The 22,629-nt window shown below is 52.3% G+C and overlaps 1 protein-coding gene and 1 long non-coding RNA gene across 2 annotated transcripts in view; one reads left to right on the plus strand and one right to left on the minus strand.

Moving 5' to 3' along the window:
• The window catches only part of LOC141373548 (uncharacterized), a 31,937-nt gene continuing 9,308 nt past the window's right edge, over nucleotides 1–22,629 (plus strand). Inside the window, exons 1-3 of the long non-coding RNA XR_012379628.1 lie at nucleotides 1–273; nucleotides 389–1,804; nucleotides 12,939–13,017. This is a non-coding gene — a long non-coding RNA (uncharacterized lncRNA). The remainder of the gene's footprint in view (nucleotides 274–388; nucleotides 1,805–12,938; nucleotides 13,018–22,629) is intronic.
• NTSR2 (neurotensin receptor 2) lies at nucleotides 461–8,128 on the minus strand. The gene is made up of 4 exons (XM_025867574.2): nucleotides 7,493–8,128; nucleotides 3,306–3,555; nucleotides 1,633–1,723; nucleotides 461–629 (listed from the first exon to the last, which is right to left on the minus strand). The coding sequence occupies exons 1-4, from the start codon at nucleotides 8,114–8,116 to the stop codon at nucleotides 461–463; spliced, it is 1,134 nt and encodes a 377-aa protein (XP_025723359.1). The 5' UTR covers nucleotides 8,117–8,128.

Here is a 22,629-nt window from a genome sequence, read left to right on the forward strand (position 1 = left end):
CTGATGAGCATAAAGCTACAGGAGAATGTGGTGGACATCCAGGAGAGTGAAAAACAGCAATAATGAGAACAGTAACAATGATGACAAAAATATGCCAGCCAACATTTATTAATTATTATGCACTAGGCACTGTGCTAAGCACTTTAATCTTCGAACAACTCTAAGAGCTGGGTACTGTTCATCTCCGTCACACAGAGGGGAAGACCGAGGCTCAGCGTGTAAGTGGCTCGCCTGCAGATGCACAGCTGATAAGTGGCGGGGCCGGGGGTCCAGGTGAGTGCATCTGACTGCAGAGCTCGAGTTACTTGTGGTAACATTGCTTGTCTGAATGCTAGATGACTGAGCAGTCAGTCACTGTTTGCTTTGTTCATTCTTCTGTTTCATCCAGGTCGGCGTGTCTGGGGGATCCCCGGAGCCCGAAGCTGGGTCCATTCAGGGGGTGCTCCGGGGCTCCCTGGGGTCATGGCTCCATGCGGTGGTGCTCTCGACACAGGGAGACTAGGGCTTTCAGGAAGAGTTTTCTGAAGGAGGAGGACACAACGTTGTACAGGACAGGGGTCACCGCTGAACTGACGTAGAAAAGCGTGTTTGTCACCAGGTAGAAGTAGTGATAGAAATTGTAGAGTGTCCTGGAAGAGAAACCCGGGAGGTGTGTTAGAGGACCCATCTGCACCTCCTCACAGGGTCCACCCCTTTCTTCTAGAGAAAGCATCTCTCCTCCAAAGGGCCAGGTGAGGAAGGCCTGTTTTCTGCTACTGGGAAGCATGGTGTGAATTCGATAAATGGTCCATCAACACCAGCTGCCCTTGGCAGGTGCGCTCCACCCAGCCTCTGATTCCCTGTTCCCCGCGCAGTTCCCGGTGCCCTGCACAGTGAAGGGTGCACCTGCTGATTGACAGGGCCGTCGCCTAGCCCGCTGGGACGCTGGGAGCCTCGTGCTGCTGGGTGTGGTCCAGGAGACGTGGCTTCCCTAAGAAGTGAACGTCTTTCTGAGAAGCCATGTTCCTCGCCACAAGGACTCTCAGCTGTGGGGCGGGCTTTGCATATGCATTTGAATGTAAGGGGTGCTAGTTGCCCTTGAGGATGAGGCATCTGTTGACACAGCCATTTCCTTGGAGGCTACATGGACCTCTCTTCTCTTGGATGTTTGCTTTCCACTTTGGATCAGAGGCATAGTGATTTCCCAATGGAAGACAGTAGATTCTCTCCTCTTTTCCAGTTGTGTCCCAAAAGGCATACATGGTCTGGTCTCTGTCTAAGGGGCCCTTGTTAGTTCATGGACTCAGGGAGGCTCTGAGGCTTCCTTCCCTCTCCTTGCAATAGCAAGGCCCTCCCCCTGCTCCCCCACCCGAGGGCCTCTCCATCCTGTGGTCAGGATGCCCATAGCCCTGGTCACCACTGAGACTTCTCACTCACATGACCTTATCAGTTCAGTGAAGTTGCTAGAAAATGCCCTGTTCCCCACCCCCAGCTCTGAGAGTTTGAGGGCACAGACGGGGCAAGACCAGCTAGAATGGAGGCCAGAGTTCCAAAAGACCCAGCAACTGGGAATCCCTGTGGAGAGCATAGAAAGTCCCAGGCCCAACCCAGTGGCCCTTTGCCTACGTTCTTGGGTCCCTCCGCTGCACCTACCCAGTCCACCCGTCATCGGAAACGTAGCAGTACATGAGCCTGCGGACGTGATACGGCATCCAGCAGACGACATACACAGCCACAATGGCTCCTGCAGAACAGGTCGGGAGGGACAGAGCGACAGAGAGCAAACGTTCCCACTTATGCCATCTCCACGGAGGAAGATGCCAAGGTGACCACAGCATTTCCCTGGAACTTGTTCCCAGAATCCAGGGGTTGGGAGGAAACTTCGAGGCTATCTGACATTCTGATCTGAATCTGAAGCCAAACCTGATGTTACTCTGATGTCTGGGTGAATGCCCACTTTAACCCCCACCTGTACACCAACATGCTTCTAGAAACTTCTACAACCTCTATAACCTCCTCCTGACCACCAGAATATACTCTAAAAACCAGGGCTAGATGTTCCCACCTGATTGGTGTCTAACGGCAGAGACAACTGAACTTAAATGTTCTTCTGCCTCATAAACCCTCTTCTGTCCCTTTTTCTGATTGACTGATGGTCCACAATCCATCTAGCTCTCAAGTCATAAGCCAGATAGTCTGTTGATTTTTCCATCACCGCCAGATGCAATGTTAAAAAGCTCTTCCTTAGCATCCCTTGATTCCTCCCTCCTCACCTCTACTGCCCCACCCTAGGGGCTCATATCTCCCGTCCACTGGACTGTGACAGCAGTTTCCGAATTGGCCCCTTTGTCCCTACCCTTATACCCCTCCCATTCCCTCCCCTACACCTGCCCTGCTTGGCAAATCCATTCTGTAATCCTGTGTGGCCTCTGGACCAGGGCATCAACATCAACTGCGAACTTGGTAGAAATGCAGAGTCTTGGGCCCACCCAGAGCTACTGAATCAGAATCTCTGGATGGGGCCCTGTAGCCCGTGTTTTACAACTCTCCACACTGTTCTCATGCACACAGAAGCGGAGAAGCATAGCCTACACTCCAGAGACTGATGAGTAAAACCTATCTCCAAAGCAAATCTCCTTGCATTCTTGGGCATTGACTCTCTCTGCTGCCTGTTGTCTATAGACGAAAGTCCACGCACGTCATGGGCTGCCTCTGTTCTTGTCACATCACATGACACTTAGCTCTTGCATTGCTGTCCTCTGGATGACACTGGGGGCATTGATGAGAGACCCTGATCTCTTATTCAATCTTCCCAGACCTTAGCGAGTGCCTGCATTAGTGCAGGCGTTTGGAGAGACCTGTTTTCCTGTGCCTCTTAATGTTTCCCCTGCAAGGCCAAGTTGACCTAGATACTTAGAAAAACCAACCAACATTCAGTGTTGTATCAGGGAAAGCAGGGAGTTGGTGGGGAACTGGGCTGGGGACCCAGCTGGTCTGAGTCTTCCAATCCCGGGCAGCAGGTCCCTAACTATAGCTGCTCCTTGTATCCATCCATAGGCTGGACTCCCTGAAAGGTAACTGGGTATCTGCTTGTCTTTATGCATTACTCCCTGGAGCAGATGGGGGTTTCATGTACAGAATTCCCATTCTAGCCTTTAATCATACCACCAAACCCTATGGTCATACAATTCCCCTGGGGCATAGAGGAAAAAAACGAGGCCTGGAGAGAGGTAGTAACTTGCTCAAGGTCACTTGGCCAGGGGCTGGGGGAGGCATCCTTGGAGCCCCAACTCTTCCACTCAGGGCAGTGTTACTGAGTACTTAACTGAGAACCTGGACGCTGTGCTGGAGACGGCGGAGCCGGCTGGAGTCCTTGTGTCTCACCAGGCTGGCCTGGCCCCCCAGGGGGGGCGTCCTCCTCTCCTCACTCGTTAGCTCCACGTGGCTGGGGGTGGGGCTGCCCGGGGCAGAAGTGGACGGCACCTGGGAGCAGAGGGCCACCAGGTGGCTCACAGTGACCCCGTTCAGGAAGGCAGTTAATGCCAAGGGGAGCACGAAGGATACCAGCACATTCACCTGTAAAGGTAATTCCATGGCTTATGGTGGTGGCACCAAGGCTCTGTGATGCTCTGGTCATCAGGCTGTGCCCAGAGCCCAGAAATCTGCAGCAGGAGGAGGGGGGAGGGCGACAGCAGGGCTACAAGATAAGGTTGAGAAGCTTCTCAGAAAGATGGGAAAGAGTAATAAAAATAGGAGAGACTACAAGAACATTTGGGATTAGTTGAGGGCACTCATCGTCTACGTAATAGTGGGTTCTAGAAAGCAAATAGAGAAAACAGAGGGAAGGAAATAGTTTTTCAAAATAAACCACATTGAAGAAAGTTTTTCTAAGAGTGAAAGACAGAAGCTTCCAGATTGAAAGGCTGCTTGGGACCCCAGAACCATGGATGAAAATAAGCCCACATCGAGGCCTGTTCTTAGGACTTTTAGCACGCTGTGGGTAAAGAAAACCTTGACAACTTCCAGAGGGATAGGACAGGGCACATACAAAGGATGGGAACCAGAATGGCATTGGACTTCGTTAAGGCAACCATGGGAGCTGGAAAACCGTGGAGTGATGCTTTACAACTTGTGAGGAATTCTGTGCCCGGCCATGTTATGTTCCATAATCTGGAACATTTTCAGACATGCAAAATTGCACTTTTTTTTAACCTTCTGTAGAACTTTTCTCAGGTCACAGGAGGTTACGAGAGCATATATTCCATCAAGATAAGGTGGTAAACCAATAAAGAGGGAGACCCAGGATCCAAAAATAGTGTACGTGACAGAAGAGCAGAGTGATGGAAGATGCCGCTGCACATCCAGTTAGATTGGAGCAGGAGAGGGGGCTGCAGGGGCGACTGGAGGATTCAACTGACAGTTGACCGGATGGGTCTGGACATACCGAAATAGTATTTATGCTTCTAGTAGAGGAGTAAAACATGCCTGAGAAATAGATCACAGGAACCTAAGCCAATTGGAAAAAAGACCATTATTGATGGCAAGGAAGCAAAGGTAACATTGGAAAGGAAATATAATAAAAATATATGACGTGGTTCATCTGTGAAGAACGTTTAGCATAGTCGCAGTACGTAAGTACTGAGCGTAAGACGAACCTTATTATACCCTGCCGTAATTGCACTGGAGGAGCCGTGAGAAGTGTGTGTGGATGTGGGAAGAGGAGGGTAGGGATGCAGTGCAAGAGAGCGGGATGCTCCTTCTCTCCGGGTAGAAGACACTGCCTGAAGTGTAAAAACTGCAAAATCAAGCAGGCATGTTCTTTAGAAATATGTAGGCAAAGAGCAGCAAAACTAAGGGTGGACGGAACTGCCCCTCAATGAGAGAATATAAATCAAAGAGTGAAGGGGCGGTAACAGAACAGCGTTTTATGTTACAAGCCTTGTAATTATTAGTTGCTATTTTTTGACTTTTGAGAAACAAGTTTATTATATAATACCTTGTTTTTTTAAGTGTTTAATTTTTAAGATTCTAGGTATATGGGGTGCCTGGGTGGCTCAGTCGGTTGCACGTCCAACTCTTGTTTTCAGCTCAGGTCATGATCTTGGGGTCATGGGATCGGGTCCCATGTCAGGCTCTGCACTGAGTGCAGAGTCAGCTTGAGATTCTTCCCCCTCTGCTCCTCCCTCTGCTCATGCTCTCTCTCTCTCAAATAAACAAAATCTTAAAAAATATTCAGAATCTGTGTGTTATAGGGTTTTTCCTTATTGGTTCTGTGTAAACATTTTGTTTTAAACAGAACATTTTAAGTTTTTATTGTTTTAAAAGATTATTTATTTGGGGGGGGAGCAGGGGTAGAGGCAGAGGGAGAGGGGAGAGAGAGAATCCTCAAGCAGATATTGTGCTGAGTATAGGACCCCACACGAGGCTTGATCCCAGGACCCTAGGATCACAACCTGAGCCGAAATCGAGAGTCCAACCCTTAATCGACTGAGCCACCCAGGTGCCCCTAAACCAAACATTTTATTCTTTTACTTTTTTCCTGTTTTTTAAAAAGATTATTTATTTATTTATTCATTTGAGACACAGAGATAGAGAGAGCGAGAGCATGAGCAGGGGGAGAGGCAGAGGGAGAGGGAGAAGCAGGCTCCCCGCTGAGCAAGGAGCCCGATGCAGGGCTTGATCCCAGGACCCTGGGACCATCACCTGAGCTGAAGGCAGATGCTTATCTGAGCCACCCAGGCACCCCTAAACTGAACATTTTAATAACATTTTAAAATCAGTACAAAATATCTGGGTTGGGTGCTGTACCTTTTTAAGGAGTTATCACTCATGCTTTTTTCATAACACATGCTCACAAATCAGCAGCACCAAGAGAAAAATAAAACACTAAGTGACAGTCATTTTAGTTTGTTGCAGAACCAAGCAGGGTTTTATCAGCAACAACATACTTATTAACAAATTGTAACTTTGATGCCCATCAAGGCAGACATCTAGGGTAAAAATATATTCATCAGTTAGTAATTAATCTTTGGGAGCTTTGAAATACTAGACGATTTTTTGTACTTTCAAAAACTATGAGCAATTTTTTTTTGTGGTCAGAAAACACTGATAAATATGGACAGCGAGCGATAAGACACTTTTTAGTGAAATAATCCTAATTTGAGTTTGGTTATTTTGTTGTGTTAACATAGACTGTATGTCTCAAGTTAAATATTTTTTAATATACCATTTGTCGAATAATGCTGTTACCATGAAGGAATTCACTATGCACAATGTCAGAAGCTTGCCCCTGGCACACTTCACAGTTTCTATCGCATTGGTCAGTTTGCACCACATAATGTACACTATGCAAGCAGCGTATTCACAGCACAGACCTTGCTTGGCTCTCTCCCTGCCCTAAGCCCAACTCCAAAATAGGTGCAGCCTGGAAGCTACCACCCTAGTCTGTGAAAACTGGTGGACCTTGGCTACCACACCTTTTGAGCATGTGGTTCCTGGTTCATTGCCACGGCCATACCAGGGTGCAGAAGGGAGCTACACAGTCAGACCTAAGGCAGGAGCTGTGGTGCTCTGACTATTCAGCTAGATCATTCTGGTCCAACTCAGAACCTGCATGGAGGCTGCTGAGACTCGATGGGTGCTCTAGATACGTGGCTCTGTGGCTGTGATATGCTTGGGCCAGCATGGGGGGAGGCAACGTGCGGACTGGACCGATGGGGTCTCAGGGCATGACTAGTCCACCTGACATGGTAGGAGGAGCAGCCCACTATTGTCAATGGGGCCCCTCCTTCTGACTGCCGTCTGGAGTCCCTGCATGACCAGTTTCATTAGTATTATTACTGTTCTGCTTGCTGGTGTGTTTCTGCTTTTGTTTTTGTCTTCTTTATCATCAGGTCCAGATTTGGGTAAGGAATGTGACAACCCACAAACATATAGGAAGTGGATTTTTAAAAATTAGTGATCCTACCTTGTTGCTTCTGAGTAATTCTCCATAGTGACCATAGTAAGCAACTTCTGAAGCCAAGTGGAATGTTTCCTAATCAGGTTTAACTTTATATTTTTCCAAATTCTTGTTAAGGCTACAATTATTATATGTATTTCTTCTGAAATCATTAATACTGAATATTCAGGCTTCTCTTTTATATCTCCACAAAATCCCATTAAACTGGATATTTCTGCAGTGAGGCTGAATGAAGATGGTTAGTTTTGATGATAAAAAAGTAGAAGGCTGGAGTGGATTATGAAATCTATATTTTTACAGCCCCCCTCCCCCACAATTCTTATGCCCAGTGATGTTTGGTCATCATTCTTGCACCGCTGGGAAGAGCGCAGACTTTCAGAATTAGTTTTGAATTTAAATCTGGACTTCTCTTAATACCTCATCTTTGCCAAGCCTCTCCGCAAGTCCTCTGTAAAATGGGGCAGTGAGACCCAAATTTTCGGAGTCGGGGGCGGTCGCGGGTTTTAGAAGTGAAAACACCGGCCCTTTACCCTCCCCGCCCCGCCCCCTTACCTGAATGAAGACCTGGAGCGTGGCGCGGCTCACCAGCACGGTGCACACGCGCGAGGCGGGCTCCGGCTCCCCGCCAGCCGTCTCCAGCTCGTACTTCTGCCCCATGATGATTGCCATGGGCAGGGCGAGGCCGAGCGAGGCGGCCCAGACGAGCGACAGCAGGCGGCGGGTCCGGCGCGGCGACAGCAGGCGACGGGCGCGCAGGGGCTGGCACACGGCCAGGCAGCGCTCGGCGCTCAGGCTGGCTACGCTGAGCACCGTGGTGTAGGCGCACAGCTCGCGCACGAAGTAGTAAGCGCGGCAGCCCAGGTCGCCGAACGCCCAGGGGTAGTGGAACCACACGAAGTTGTAGAGCTCCACGGGCACGCTGACCAGCAGCAGCAGCAGCCCGGAGAGCGCCAGGCTGAGCACGTGGTAGCGCAGGCGCCCCGGGGGCCCGGCGCGCCCCTTCAGCACCACGTGCGCGGACAGCGCATTGCCCGCGGTGCCCAGCGCGAAGATGAGCGCGTAGAGAGCGGTGAACAGCACCTTGGCCCAGAGGCGCGTGTCCACGCCCAGTCGGGCGTCCAGGCTCAGCGCGGGGCCCGGGCTGGGCCTCGGGGGCCGCGGGTTGCTGCTCTCCATCCCGCTCCTGCGGCCGGCGCTCCCTCCCTCTCACTGCGCGGAGACCGGGCGAGCTGCCCAGAGAGGAAAGTGAGCGCCTCCTCCTCGCCGGGAACCTCCAGGATGGGAGGACCCGCCCTCCCACCCCCCTCCCAAGGGTGGCCCTGAGCAAACGCCGGGCGGGATGGGACAGCGAACGTAAGCCTGTTGGCTGCGTTTACATTTCTCCGTTCAGTTCAACCCACGGAAGCGCTGGGTGCTGGGTGGAAGGTGATACAGGGGTTTGGGCCTGACTTACCAGCTGTGTGAACTTGGGCAAGTTTTTTAACCTCTCAACCCACTTCTGCATTTAAAAACTATTATCTACATTGCAGAATTTCCGTGAAGATTAAATGAGCCAATCTGTGAGAAAGCTCCAAACCTTCAGCATAAATAGGCATGCCGTGGGTACCAGGCACCTGGCCCGCTTGCACTGTGCTGCTGTGTGCATGTGGTCCCAGAAACAGCTGGTCGGGGACTTGCCAGATCTTTGGCACTTTGCTGTTACTCTGCTTGCTAAAGGGCTGTTTGAACACCACACTAACATCCTCCAGGGATTCCTTTGTCACTGGTAGATGCATCCTCAGGGTATCAGGCTTTCCAGGCTTTTAGGGTGTCATTCCCGTGGAGCAGGGTGAGGAGGTGAAAAGAAGTGTGTTAACATGCTTTAAAACCTTTTATTGGTCTCTTTCCTTAACCCTTGTAAATGCCAGAACTTTAGAGTTAAAAGACCCTTAATTATCTTGCACTTAGAACCCCTGATCCTTACTAGAGCCAAATACAGGTCTCCTGATTTTTTGTGTTTGGCAAAGTTGCTATGCCCCACTGATAGTTTAATCTTCCATCCAGATATATAACCTTACAGTCACATTGTGGGCTAAGGATGCAACAAGTGGATTTTTGGGGAACACGATTCAGTCCACAACAAGGATTCCATACATGAGTTTTAGACAAATTTTCTTTGAAGCAAAAATCCTACATTAATAAATTTTTAACTCTTTACTGGGTTTCGTGTAGCTCAGTAAGGCCTGTAGGATCTGGAAAAAGGCAAGTTGCTGCTTCCCTTTGGAAGACTTCTCTAAGTACTCAGTCTCCCAAGGTCTAGGCTGGAACGGTGGAGAGGACAGGGGGCTTGGGATCAGGAGAGGTGGTAGGAGCCTCGGCTCTGCCATTCACCAGCTGTATGTCTCCAGCGAGCCATCGGCCTCTTACTTTAGTGTGTTAGAGCACTGAGCAGATAGGAGTCTTCCGGACTGGAGTCCCCGGGCTGTCATTACGGGAGTTCAACCTTAACTCCTACCTGGTAGGGAAGTTCAAAGACAAAGGGAATATTTCCTGGTTTTTCACTTGTGGCCCTTGTGGGAGTGTCCCAAGAGGTGAAGGAGGTATTGTTGTCTTTTTAGGACAGCTCTCCGTAAGCATCCTCTGTCAGGTAGAAAGAGGAGAGTTTCCTCGGTGGCTTCGATGGATGAGCCTCTCCAGCCTGGTCAGAGGCAGCCTGTAAAATGCAGTTACTGTGGAAGTGAGGAAGAATCGGCCCCATTGACTCACCTCGTGGGTTCCCCCTGTGACCATGTCAGAGGGCTCACAATTTCTCTCTTCACCTAGGGGACCACAGCGGAGTGACCGATGTGCTTTCTGTTTGTAAATCTCATTTGTGGTCCTTCTAACCTGAAAGTCTACTCAGAGAGTGTATCCACTCTCTGGGTGCTCTGGGCCTAGAGCTTGCTTCTTCCATCCCCATATGAGCCTAATTTTGCCTTAGAATAAAAACAAAACATCACTTGTGTTAAGACTGGTTTCAGTCTATATTGGAAGACTGATCCCTGATATCCTCTGCTGTCTATGTTAGAATCAACATCTTGGCTCTCCCATTGAACCACACGCCAGGCTAAATGATTCCACCTTAATTATGCAGCATATAACTCAGAACCACTCAGTGCTAGAGGGATCCACCAGGTGTGGGCAGCTGTGGAAGTACAGCAGTTCTGAGTCCAGGGATGCCAGAGATGGAGAGATGCTGTTTTGGGCTGTTGTGTCAATCATGTAAAGTATTAACGAGGCATCCTGGCCAGGTTAGGGGGTCTCTGAGGCCAGGACCTTTTGCTTGCTTTGTGTGCCCAGATTCCTGACCTTCTTGCCTGTTATATGCAAGATATAATCAAAAGGGCGTCTGCTATGGACTGCTTTGTGTCTCCCTTCCCCCAATTCGTATGCTGAAGCCTATGCCCTAGTGTGGTTGTATTAGGAGTAAGGAAGTAATTAGGATTAAATGAGGTCAGAAGGGTGGGGCCCTGATCCCATAGGATTAGTGTCCTTACAAGTGGAGGTACCAGAGAGCTCCCTCTCTCTCTGCCATCTGAGGACACGGTGAGAAGGAAACTGTCTGCCCATCAGGAAGAGAGTTCTCAGCAGGAGCCAAATCAGCTGGCGCTTAATCTTGGACTTCCAGCCTCCAAAACTGTGAGCAACTGAATTTCTATTGTTGGAGCCTCCCAGTTCGTGGTACTTTGTTGCACTAACACAGCTTCCAATCCCTATGCAGCTTTGGATCCTGGTGCCAACCGAAGACCTGGAGAGATTATTTGCTACTTGAACCTTGAAAAAAAGAGTTAATGCCTGTTTCCCTCACTCCAGGATTGAGTTATGGTAGGAATTTCTGACTCAGATAAGCAGAGTTTACCTTCACGGCAACCACAGAGTGTGTGTGTGTGTGCGTGTGTGTGTGTGTGAGAGAGAGAGATAGGCAGGCATGTGCACGCACACACACACATCTTCCCTTCATTATGCATTTCCCTATCTGTTCTTCAATCTTCTCTGCTCTGCCCTGGGTTCTCTGGCTTCTACATGGGTTCAGCGCGTGGTGGACAATGAGAAAGTGGGAGGAGACAGTTGAAGGTATTGTTCCTTTCACTTCCTCCCCGCTGGATTACCATGGATTGGCTCCAATCCTTGGCACCCTCCACCACAGCCCCTGCAGAGGTCTCCTCCAGCTACTTCGTGAACTAGCCTTCGATGTCTGCTGTCATAAATGACAGTAAACTGGGTGGCTGCAGACAATGCAAATTTTTTTTTTAAAAAGATTTTATTTATTTACTTGAGAGAGAGAGAGAGCAGGGTCAGAGGGAGAAGCTGACTCCCCGCTGAGCAGGGAGTCCGATGTGGGACTCGATCCCGGGACTCCAGGATCATGACCTGAGCCGAAGGCAGTCGCTTAACCAACTGAGCCACCCAGGCGCCCCAGACAATGCAAATTAAGTACCTTACAGTTCAGTAGGTCAGAAGTACAGGTCTGGTGGGGCTACCATCAAGGTGTTGGCAGGGTAGGGTGTGTTCCTTCTGGAAGCCCTAGCAGAGAACCTGTGTCCTTGCCTTCCCATTGCTGCAGGCTGCCAGTGTCATTGCCTTATGGTCTCCTCCTTCTCCAAGTCAGCAAGGTCGTGCCAGATCACTCCCATGCTGCCATTTCTGCTTCTCTCCTGCCTCCTCCTTCTTTTAAAGACCCTGTGATTTTATCGGGCCCACCTGATACACACGGCAAGGATAGAGACTGCAATGACAGGCAGTGGTGACGGGCGTGCTCCAAGCTTTGCAGCAGCAAAGCAGGAGGGGGGTTCAGGGCGACTACTCAGGTGATTGGAGATAATCCAGAACAGTCTCCCCATTTTAAGCCCAGCCAACCAGCAACCTTAATTCCACTGCAGCCTTAATTTCCGTTTGCCGTGTAATGTGACCTCCAGGATGTGACATAGACACAGCTTCTGGGGATTAGGATGTGGACACCTTTGGGGGCTGATGCCCTGCCTCCTACACCTGGGCTCAGGCCACTGCCCCCTCTTCTTTCCCCCAGCCCAGGCTGGCCTTGGCCCCTCCTCTGGCTGATGCTGGTCTTGTCACAGCCCCCTGGCAGTCTTCCTCAACTCTGCCCATATCCTGTCAACAGTTTCTTTAATAGGTTTCCTTAAGGACTCAGCTCAGGTGTCCCATCTGTTTTCTACTGGGACCTTGACGGATCTCGTGTGCACATGATAAAGGACTCTTATCCAAAATACACACAGAACTCTTCAAGTTCAACTATAAGAAAACCAAGAACTCGATTAAAAAATGAGCCAAAGACCTTCGCAGACACCTCAACAAAGAAGACGCACAGGTGGCAAGTAAACATATGAAAAGATGCTCCACATCATAAGGCATCAGGGAGATGCAAATTGAAACAACCACGAGGTACCACCATGCACCTATTAGAATGGAGAAAATCTGGAATACTGACAATGCCCAATGCTGGCGAGGATGCGGAGCAGCAGGAACACTCACCGCTGGTGGGAATGCAGAACGGTGCAGCCACTTTGGAAGACGGTTTGGAGGTTTCTTACAAAACTAAACATGAGCTATCAGACCAAGAAAAGACACGGAGGGCAGGAGGGGTGAATAGGTGGGGCACAGAGGATTTTTAGAGCAGTGCAACACTTGTGTGATACTAAAAAGGTAGATACATGGTAGTACACGTTTGTCGAAACCACCATAGACCGTACCACACCAGTAATGAACCCTAATGTCAACCGTGGACTTTGAACGATACTGATGTAGTCCAGGTTCATCAGTTGTAAGAATTGTACTGCTCAGGTGCCAGGATGATGATAGATGATGAAGGTGTGCATATATGGGAACACAGTGTATGAGAACTCTCTATACTTTCAGATCAAATTTGCAGATCAACCTAAACTACTCTAGAAAAATTAAGTTTATTCAAGAAAAAAACCCTACCTGATGACACTATTTTCTGTGTCCTTGCCACAGTGTGAAGTACTATTTGGAGCCAAAGAGGAGGAAGGCCTGTCGAGGGGTCCCCACGGTAGTTGGGATGATGCGACACAGACTCACAGGTAAGTCACCTCCCTGGCACGCTCTACGTGTTGGATGAGGAGGACTCTCTCCACTTCTTCCTGGCCAGGGGAGCTTCCCTGAGCCTGTCTCCTCTTCTGGGAAAAAGCAAACCTTGATGATTAGAGATGGCATGTGTGAGCAAACATTAGGCACCTGGAAAGGGCTCAGAAATGTCTGTTTTGACTTCATCCTTTCCCTCAAACACCAAAGGATGGAAGACTCATTATGGGGTGGACAGATCCGGGAAGGCTCCATGGAGGAAGGAGGTCTGACATGAGCCCAGAAAGTGGACAAATTTGAAAAGAAAGAGAGGAGGGGAAGGGCGTTCCAGGAAGAGGTCAGAGCATGAGCTAAGGGAAAATGGGAATGGAGAAATCCAGTGTTCTTGGGGGGTTAGCAGGTGCCTCGCAGACTCTGGCCCGGCAGCTGGGGGATTCTTCATAGCTGGGGGGCACACAGCCGGGGAGGTGTCTCAGGGGAAATTCAGCTTGGTCCTGGCCACGGCCACTTGGGGCACTGATGGAGTCTCAGGAGCTGTAGGGCAGGAAATGATGGAGAGTCAACAGCTGACGGAAGCCCCTAATAAACACAGGCTCAGTTTCTTCTTCTGTAAAATGGAGCTATTAATGCCTACCTCAACGTTATTGTGAGGATTAATAGTTGCTACTTTTTTTTGAGAGTCTAACCCACTCTAGGTAGGCATTGTGTCAAGGACTCTCTGCACATGGCCTCAAGTGTCCCCACAACAACCCGAGGAAGGAGACGCTCTATTTTTATCCCTGTGTTTCCCAGATAAAGAAACAAAGGCTCTTAGAAGCTGAGGGAATTGCCTTGAGTCAGAACTGCTGCTAAGGGGAGGGTCAGAGCCAGAGCCCAGGTCTGTGTGACTCAGGTTGTGAGGTCTACGTGTCACCTGTGGCTTCTGGGCGTCCCATCAGTGCTCACGTCTCCAGTTCTAGGCGGACTGGCCAAACCGGTGCTGGCTCTCAGCAGCCTGACATTGCAGCAAGACACGTGTCAGCCGGATCTCTGGTGGCTGACCTGCGCGGCCAGCGGCCAGGGCGTGAGCCTGCCTGGGCTCGGAGCTCTGAGGACCCCGCTCTGGCTCGTTCCTCCCGGAGTGTCCACAGGGCTGCGTCCTCCTAATTGATGCCGTGACACGGGCCTGCCGTGTTCAGAGTAACTTCTAGTCTGTGCAGTCCCGTACCTCCGTGAGGTTTCTGGTGAAACGCTAAACACGACCAGGTATAATTACTCCCAATCTTATCACTCGTTGGTCATGAGGTTCTTAAAATATCTTGACAGGATGAATTAAAAATAGTAAGAGTGGTGGTGACCCAGCTCAGTAAAAGTGTCTTAAAGCGTGATTCTCTCCCTTATAGTTAATGACACTCGGAGTGTTCAGACTATGGGAGGTGGCAGGGGCGGGGGTGGGGGTGGGCACCCAGCTCTGAGGCTGTGCACATTGGTCCCTTGCTAGCACTCTCTGTGCTTCTCTGGGTGAGCAGGGCCAGGGGCACCAGGGTGGCCGGGACCATGGTGACCTGGACTCGGGAGGCCTGGGATTGAGTCCCTCCCTGCTCCTCCCCGGATGCAGCACCTGGGGAAGCCACTGCCCCCAGAACCTGTAAGGGGAGGGGCGCTTTCACCCCTCGCATTAGATAGGACACACCTTTCCTGTGTTCTAAACCTCACTTGCCCTACCAGCCCAGGTGGGCTCGGGCTCTGGGTCAGGGTCCTCTCTGGAGGGAAAGAGCCATGAAAGTGAAACCAGAGAAGGCTTGGCCTGGGAGGAGTTGCAGAAGTGGGGTTGAAAGACATCAGGAGGTGGTTGGCCTTAGTGTCAGGGTCCCCCGTCCCCCGTTGCAGGGACATGCGGAGGAGCAGAGCATGGAGGGCGAGGTCCTCTCTCGTAAGAGTTGAGTCAGGGAGCCTGACTTGTCACTATTCCAAAGCTCCTTCCTTTGCCCTGCTGTGCTCTCAGGGGGCCACCCTCTCCCTCTGGGTGGGATCTCGAGGTGCTTGTCAAACCAGGTCAAAGCCCCTGCACCTGCTCCTGCAGCACGCCCTCCGCCCCCGGCCTTGTCCAGGAACTGCCCCCATTATATGCCCGCCCTCGAACCCTGCTGCAGGTCCCGCTAAACCCGGGGCTTCCGTGAGCCCAGCCCATCACCATGAATCCAGGGCTCCTGGTAGGATTAGAACTACGCTTCCAGCACCGTATTTGAAGTCAGGCTGGCTCTACTTTGCCACTGCCCACTTTGTGACCCACGGCCATTCTTCAAGCTCCCATGTTGTGTCTGTAACCCTATAGGGTGGCTGTGTACAATATATACCAGAAGGCGGTTGGAGTACTTAGCTTGGAGGGGGGAAGGTGTTCAAAATAGGTGAGCTGTCGCCGTGCCTGATGCTGCTGCGTGTGATGGAGGGGACAGACGTGGCCTCTGGGGGGGGCGGGTGTTCCAGGAACCCAGCCTTCCTGATTCCCCGAGGTGTGCCCAGGCAACTCACAGGAACAGGATTGGAGGAACAGAGAGAAAGGATCCCCGGGGCGGGGGTGGGACCCGGTGGTGGAGGTGGAGGTGAACACGCTGCTCCCTGCACTTCGGGCAGCACGGGAGGTGGTCTCGCCAGCACCTGCTGCCCTCAGCCCCCCACCTCGGCCCCTTAGAGCTCTGTGCCCTGGGGGGACTTAGTCCATCTCACTGACCAGAGCCGGGGTCAGGGCTCCCGCCCCTATTCCACCAAGCTCACGCAGACTGGCGTGTGCTGGGAATCCCTGCATCCTTCAGGAAACAGGAGGTGTCTCGGGTTGTTTGCTAGCCAGTCCCCAGGTGGGAGAGGATTTGCAATTCAACACTCTGCTCTTTTCCTGAGCCTTGTGACTTGGCCAGGCTCCTGGCTGTAAAGGGAAGCCGCCTGCTCTGGGCTCCGTCCGCCCCCCCCCCCCCCCCCCCCCCCCCAGCCTCCCAGCTCCGGAGAGAGGGTGAAATCAGTCACGTTGGGTCACTGATCTCTGGAGCTGGGCGAGGAGACAGCTGGCATCCTGCAGGCAGGCCATGGAGGAGCAGGACCGTGGTGGGTCTACCTGGGAGCCCCCGCCGGGCAAGAGCTCCCCGGAATCACCTTGGTCGTGGGTAAGGGCCAGGGCTTGGCCAGTTTTGCACTGCACCCCCCGCTGGGAGCACTGGTGGGGCCGTGGGGACTGGCTGTGCCCAGAGGCTCTCACTTAGGATTGAGGCAGTCACATTTCTCCAAATAAGAGGTGGGACCAGCTGCTCCCCAGGGGCTCCTGTGACATGGAGACGGCATTTATAGAGGAGGTTTTAGAATTTACTCAAGAATTTAAAGGCTTTTTTTCTGTGCCTTGGATGGAAAATGAACAGTGATTGCTTCGATTGTCAAGACAGGGGCGCAGGGTGTTTTGCGGGCTTCCTGCCCGCCAGGCAGAGAGCTGGGCACTCATGCGGTCTTCCGTGTGGGTGCGGGCGAGGAGGAGAGGCCCCGAGTGTTGAAGTGACCTGCTCTCGTGCAGTCATGTAACCATGGTGTCCCAGAGGCTGTGATGTGTGTGCTGTAGGCCCCCACCGGCCTCCAAAGCCAGAGGTAGTACCATCCTGCCCTCTTGGAGCTCACCCTAGATGCCAGGGCTTCGGTTCAGAAGTAGTTATTTTCAGTTTAAGCCCCAAAGCAGTAGAGGGTGCTCAGATAACCCCAAGTAGAAGTGGGCACTGGGGCTGTGGCTTTGGTGAGAATTCATGACTTGCTGTTTCTTCCAGAGGCCGGGGGGTTTGGTGGCCGTGAAGATAATGTGTGAACACCCCACCCCCCACCCAGAATGGTATCTGGGACACCCATGACTCTCTGCTTCTTGTCTTTAGCTGCACAAGGCTGGGGTTGTGCTGGAAGTTTCTGTGTGCCTTGGAAGCAGAGAGAACTGGGGCTTTCTGCCTCTGAGGGAAATAGAGTGAGGGGTGTGGCATGCACGAGGCTGTGGGTTCCCCAAAGCACCTGTCACTTTGGTCACGTGCATCCTCAGGGTGGTTCCTTCCCCTCCAGGGGAAACAGGCCCTGCTGGGAAGTTGCTGTGGGTGCTCGGGCTGAAATGCAGTGGGGGTGCTGGACCGAGAAAGGGGGCCCGGGTTCTGCTCCCACTTTGGACACCATTTGCAGTTGGCCCCTTCGGTGAATATTTTCTATCCAAGAGTGGACAGATGCTGGCAGAAGACAGCCCGAGGCTGATCACTGACCCTTTCTCAAGAGGCAGGCTGAGGACAGGAATGGGGCCAGCCCCAAGGAGTGGGGTGTAGACCAACAGCACCCACACTCTGATTAGCTAGACTGGTTCTGTGGGTAGTTGGAGAGCAAGATGGCCGGGTCTTGTTTCCATTCCTGGAATGGCTCTCTCACCCAGAGCAGCCCCAACTTCTGCGAGGTGCGGGGGCAGCACTGCTCCCCCATAGTGCTTGCCCACGTCCATGATGGGGACACCTAGTCTCTGCCGCCCTGGGTCACAGGTCTTATTATTGTGGGCATCTCTCTTGTACGGGCCGTGCAGACACTGTCATTCCCATTTGACAGTCGAGGAAACCAGCCGTGAATCTGGGACTTGCCCACAGGAGCTCGGGGGCTGCTGGGAGGTGGGGAGAGGAAGCGGGTCCCCTGGGGCCAGCACAGGCCCTGTTCTCGAATCCTGGGCACTCTATAGACGCTGTGATCTGGGGATGCTCTTGACAGTATCCGTTCTTTGTATGTTTTGGTTATTAGTTACATTTCCTGATTATAAAAGCATGTTCATTATAGGATAGTAAATAAGATAGCGAAATGCCAATCATCCACTGCTCGGGGAGCCTAGGAACTTTGTAAACAGAGGTCACGCTTCAGTTCCCTAAAGGCTCATTCTAGTTAAGCCACAGAAAGGATTTCAAATCCACCTCTTTTCCTTTTTTATTCTGTAACTCTCTTAGCCCCCACCCTGCCCTGAGCACTTGATGCCAAAGCCCCAAGCTGTGTGGCACCTCCTGTGTGACTTTCTGCCTGGGGTGGGGTGGGGTGGGGGGAGCTGGGGAGGCCTCTCTGGTGGGAGAGCGTGACGGGCCGGTGGACCCTGGAGCTACTGCCCTGGCTCCTGCGGGGTCTCTGCCCCCAAACGCAGGGGCTGCAGGGGCCCCAGGCGCAGGCTGTGCAGGTGTCTGGGAGAATCTGACCTGCGGCGTGGAGGGCGGCTCCAGCACGGGGATGCCAGGAAGCTAGCCAGTGAGCGGGCTGGCCTCCTGCTGCTGTTGGGGGCACTGGTCCTGGACTAGCCTGTGGAGGGCAGGGGAGGGCCAAGTCCAAAGTCAGGCTGCAGCGAAGCAGAACTGGAACGCAAAGCAGGAGGTTGAGGCGGACACTCAGGTGGACTGACTGCAGTGTGGGAAGCCTGAGGAGGAGGCTGCTGTCTGGAGAGCTGGCCAAGCAGGGCGGGTGAGGCCGGAGCTGTCGCTGCCAGGGCTGGGAGCCCAGGCTGGGCTGGCTGCTTCTGGAAAGGGTAAAAGTGACCCAGCCATAGTGGGGTGCTTTCATTCCCAGGGCTGGAGAAGGGCAGCTGATAGAGGTCTGAGCCCTCGGGGACACCTGTTAGCTTGGTACCATCTACCTGTGGCATTGGCCGTTAGCATTCCCAGGGACTGTGGGCTTCATCTCCAGGCCCTGAACATATGCAGAGCCCTATGGGGCACAGAGGGATGGGTGAGACCTGGTCTCTGCCGGCAGGAGGTCAAGGCAGAATGTGAGTGGGTGGGCCTGCTCTCCACCAGCTGCCAAGTTCACAGGAGCGCAGATCAGGAGCAAGTCCAACTGGCAGGGCCAGGGAAGGCGCCTCAGAAGCTGACACTGGAGCCAAGCCTTGGAGGAGAGTAGGGTTGCAATAAACAGAGTACGGGGGGGGGGGGGGGGGGGGGGGCTGGGAGGGTGGAGCCTTCTAGACTGAGCGTGAAAAGAAGGCTGGGTTTGAGAGGACAGGGTGTTCTCCTCAAGCTAAGTCTGCAGGTTTTTTTCCTCAGGCCATTGGGGAGTTTATCACTCCTTAGCAGGGGCGTGCATGGTGCTTTTCATCTTGGTCAGGCACCCAGGCTGTGAAAGTAAGCAAGCAGTGGCCAAATATGTGGGACCCAATGTGCAACCATTGGGGGGGGTGGGTTGTACAGGAGCCATAGGGTCTGGGCTCAAGCCCCAGTGTTGCCACTTACAAGTTTTGATTTCCTGGAGACTTAGTTTTCTCATCTGTATAATGGGTTGTATGCGACCTAATGATATAATAGTCACAGGTACTTGGTAAATGGAGCTATTACTAGTAATGACACTAAGCCTGAAAAAAAATAGCCCGTAGTTATAGGTTGGGCTGCAAGTATCATGTTGAAGAGAAATCAGATCAGTTACACTTGGATTGTTGGTCTTAGTAAGCAATGTAAGGAGGAAGTACACAAATCCAGACACTTTGTCTCCTAATATGGAGAATCTGGAGTGCAGTCTTCATTCCAGGTGTTTTAGCTCGGCATCCAAGGCTTCCCCAAAGCTGGCCCCCCCTTCCTTCTCTTGGCTGTGTTCTCCGTTCTCAAGTGCTGCCCACCAAGTGCCTTTCTTCAGAGGTGCTGAGCCAGTGGAGTTAGCTGGGTCTTCAGGGAGGTGATCATCAGGAACCCAGACCCATCCTGCCACCTCCAGCCCCTATAGACTTGGGGCTGGGATCTGGGTTCCAACTGCCACAGTATGTTTGCTGCCTGGACTTCTTTGGCAATGCTGATTGGAGGCCTAGGCAGAGGCCAGACAGTACCCCCAAGGGCCCCTTTTTTTCCGGGACTTCTGGGGCCCAAGCCCCTGACCGTGGTGGGGGCATAGAAAGACAGACTCAGGGAAAGGGTCCACCTCTCCCCAAAGCCCCAGCTGACCTGACACACCTGTTAAGCCACTCAGGAGCCTCGGGTGGGCCTGAACCCTCCCAGCCTGGTGTGTGTGGATGGGGGAGAGGGGCAGAGAGAAAAACTGTAGGAAGCGATCCTCATAGCCCTCCCTCCTGGGAAGCAGAGTTCTGGCCGCCTTTCCCCTCCTCTCAGGGTCCGGGGCACCCCTCCATCCCTCCTTCAGGTGGAGTGGTGGGGGGTTCGGAGCGCCCCCTGGAGGCAGTACTCTGCCATTACAAACAGCGAAACCACCAAACCTCCTGTAATATAGCCGGGCGTGAGGCCCATGTGACTTTTACTTGTGAGCATTCAGAAGTTAGGATGAACATGGTAACTCAGTGGTGCACAAAGCCAGCAATCACTGGGTCCAATCTGAATTCCTCACCATCATTTTTTTTTTTTTTTTTTTTTTTTGTGATTTGACTCCTTGCTGCAAACTGCTGTCCGCACACGCTCTGCATCTCACACAGAGACAGGGGCCGCCCCTCCTCTTTCTCAGCCCACTGCCGTACCACTCGCCCTTTGAGGTCCAGTGCCGATGCCACGATCTCTGAAAAACTTCATGTAGCCATTGAGGCTGCCCCCCCCTTGCATTAGGTAGCACCCGCATTTTATTTACCCCATGTTCTGCATGTTTCTGATGGAGACTGATTTGTTTCCCTTTATGAAATCGGATTCGCAGGGCGACAGGCCCCAGACATTGCTTTTAAAGTCTGCCTGCAGCTAGAACCTTCCCCTCTCTGCCGGTTATGTTCAGTACTTACTTACCCACTCTTACCCACTCCTTCCCGCTGAGCTGGGAGCTCCCCAGGGCAGCGAGGGTGTCTCTGTCTTGGTGTCCCCACAGCACTGAGTGCAGAGCTGTGTCAATCGGGTTCGAATCTGTTGTTCTGATGTAATTATGTATTGTACCCCCTTTTGCTCTCAGAAGTGTCTGGAATGGAATGATCACCCTGCCTGGCACGTACATGTAAGACCACACCTGTGCCTGGCTTTGGTGCAGTCCCTTAACCCACAGCTCGTTCCGAAAAGTCCTCGCTCACGGTCACTCAGGGGTCCCAGTCGCCTGCCCCACCCCTCTGGTCAGGGCTGGAGGTGGGTGGGGGCTTTGTATGGTGGGCGACGTGTTTCATGCAAAGATTAGGATCTCAAGTCAGTGCGACAGGCAGAAACTGTGCGTGGTCCAAGTCTGTTAGGATGTGGGTCCCCTGCAGCCGCCATCCCTGGGCACGTCAGCAATGATGTTTGGGGGAGGAGATTAAACGGACTCCCTGTTCGGGTTTACAGCCTAGCTCTCGAGCCTGCTGGCTGGTGACTGACCTTCCGTGGCCTCATTTCTTCATCTGCAAAATGGATTTCCTGAGACTAAGTGGGTTAAAATCTGTGATGCACTCAGTATGCACGTAACCAGTGTTGTCGCTTATCAGAGGCAACACGGGGCTGTTTTCTGGAGCCTTGGAACAGATTTCTGTTCCTTCTGCGAAGCCTGGTACAGGGGCTTTTTGGCACAACATGATCTCTCTCCTAGAGCGTTATACTCACATCAGGAGGGTGAGATGTTTACTCTATGAGACCCACCGAGGAAGTGAGACAGTTGGGGAAACAGCAGCTCTATACTGTCTATTCCAGACCTTTCTGGGGAATTATCCCCTGGAGTGAAAGAGGAATCGCCATGCACTCTTGAAATTATTACTATTTTTCTTTCCCTCCCTCTCTATGTTGCCAACGGTATAAATAACTAAATGCATTTAAATTGAAAGTATATATATGATGAGGGCTCCACTCTTTGCCAAAAAGAAGTGTATTTTTTTTTTTTTGCCCATGTATATGCACTATTGAGAAGCAATATGCTGAGATGCCCAAGAGCCATAGAGTTTGGAAAACCGGGGTGCAACCCTAGCATTCCAAATGACTAGGTATGTGACCTTGGACAAGGTCACTTGATTAGAGACTCAGTTTCCCCGCCCTGCCTGGTCCTGTGAGGCTCAATGAGTTATGTGAGTCACGGAACGTTGCAGACTGTGGAGCCCCTACAAATACGGTTTAACCATCGGGGGTCTGCCATGCGTGCTCTCGGCCCTGCGCGCGCTATAGAAGAAGAGCAGATGGGGTCGAATTTAAAGGCGAGGCAGCAAGCTGAGAACTACATGAACTAATGTGCATCATGTTACGCGAATCACGTCTATTTTTGTGTTCTGATCTGTTAAAACGTGACACGATGGGACCCAAAGCCCGAGAGAAGGGGCTGAGCGGGCACGCCCCACACGGTGAGGTCGGGACACAGAGGGCTGGTGCGTGCAGAGCCGGGAGCCGCTGCAGCGAGGCAGCTCAGGAGGCCGGCTTGTGGAGGCAGGTGGGCCTGGGGCTGAGCCGCAGGGGTGGGAATAGGGGCTGGGGAGAAAGAAGGAGCCACAGGCGCACACGTCTGGCTCTGCGGAGGAGGGAAGACCTGGGCAGGGCCGCCCTTCCAAGTGTACCCTTCACCTGCTCCCCGCCGCCCCTTCCCGCCGCCCCTTCCCGCCTTGACGAAGCTGCTCTCAGCTTCCCCACTCATCCCTGAGCCCCCACCCGGGTCCAGCCCTGGCCAGAGGGGTAGGCGAGACCACTGGTACCCCTAAGTGGCCGTGAGCAAGGACCTCTGGGAACAAGGTTCTTCGTTTTTACCCTTGG

The sequence above is a fragment of the Callorhinus ursinus genome, unplaced genomic scaffold (assembly GCF_003265705.2).
Source record: "Callorhinus ursinus isolate GAN/ISIS: 27379988/994484 unplaced genomic scaffold, GSC_fseal_2.0 scaffold10, whole genome shotgun sequence".
NCBI classification, from domain to species: Eukaryota; Metazoa; Chordata; class Mammalia; order Carnivora; family Otariidae; genus Callorhinus; species Callorhinus ursinus.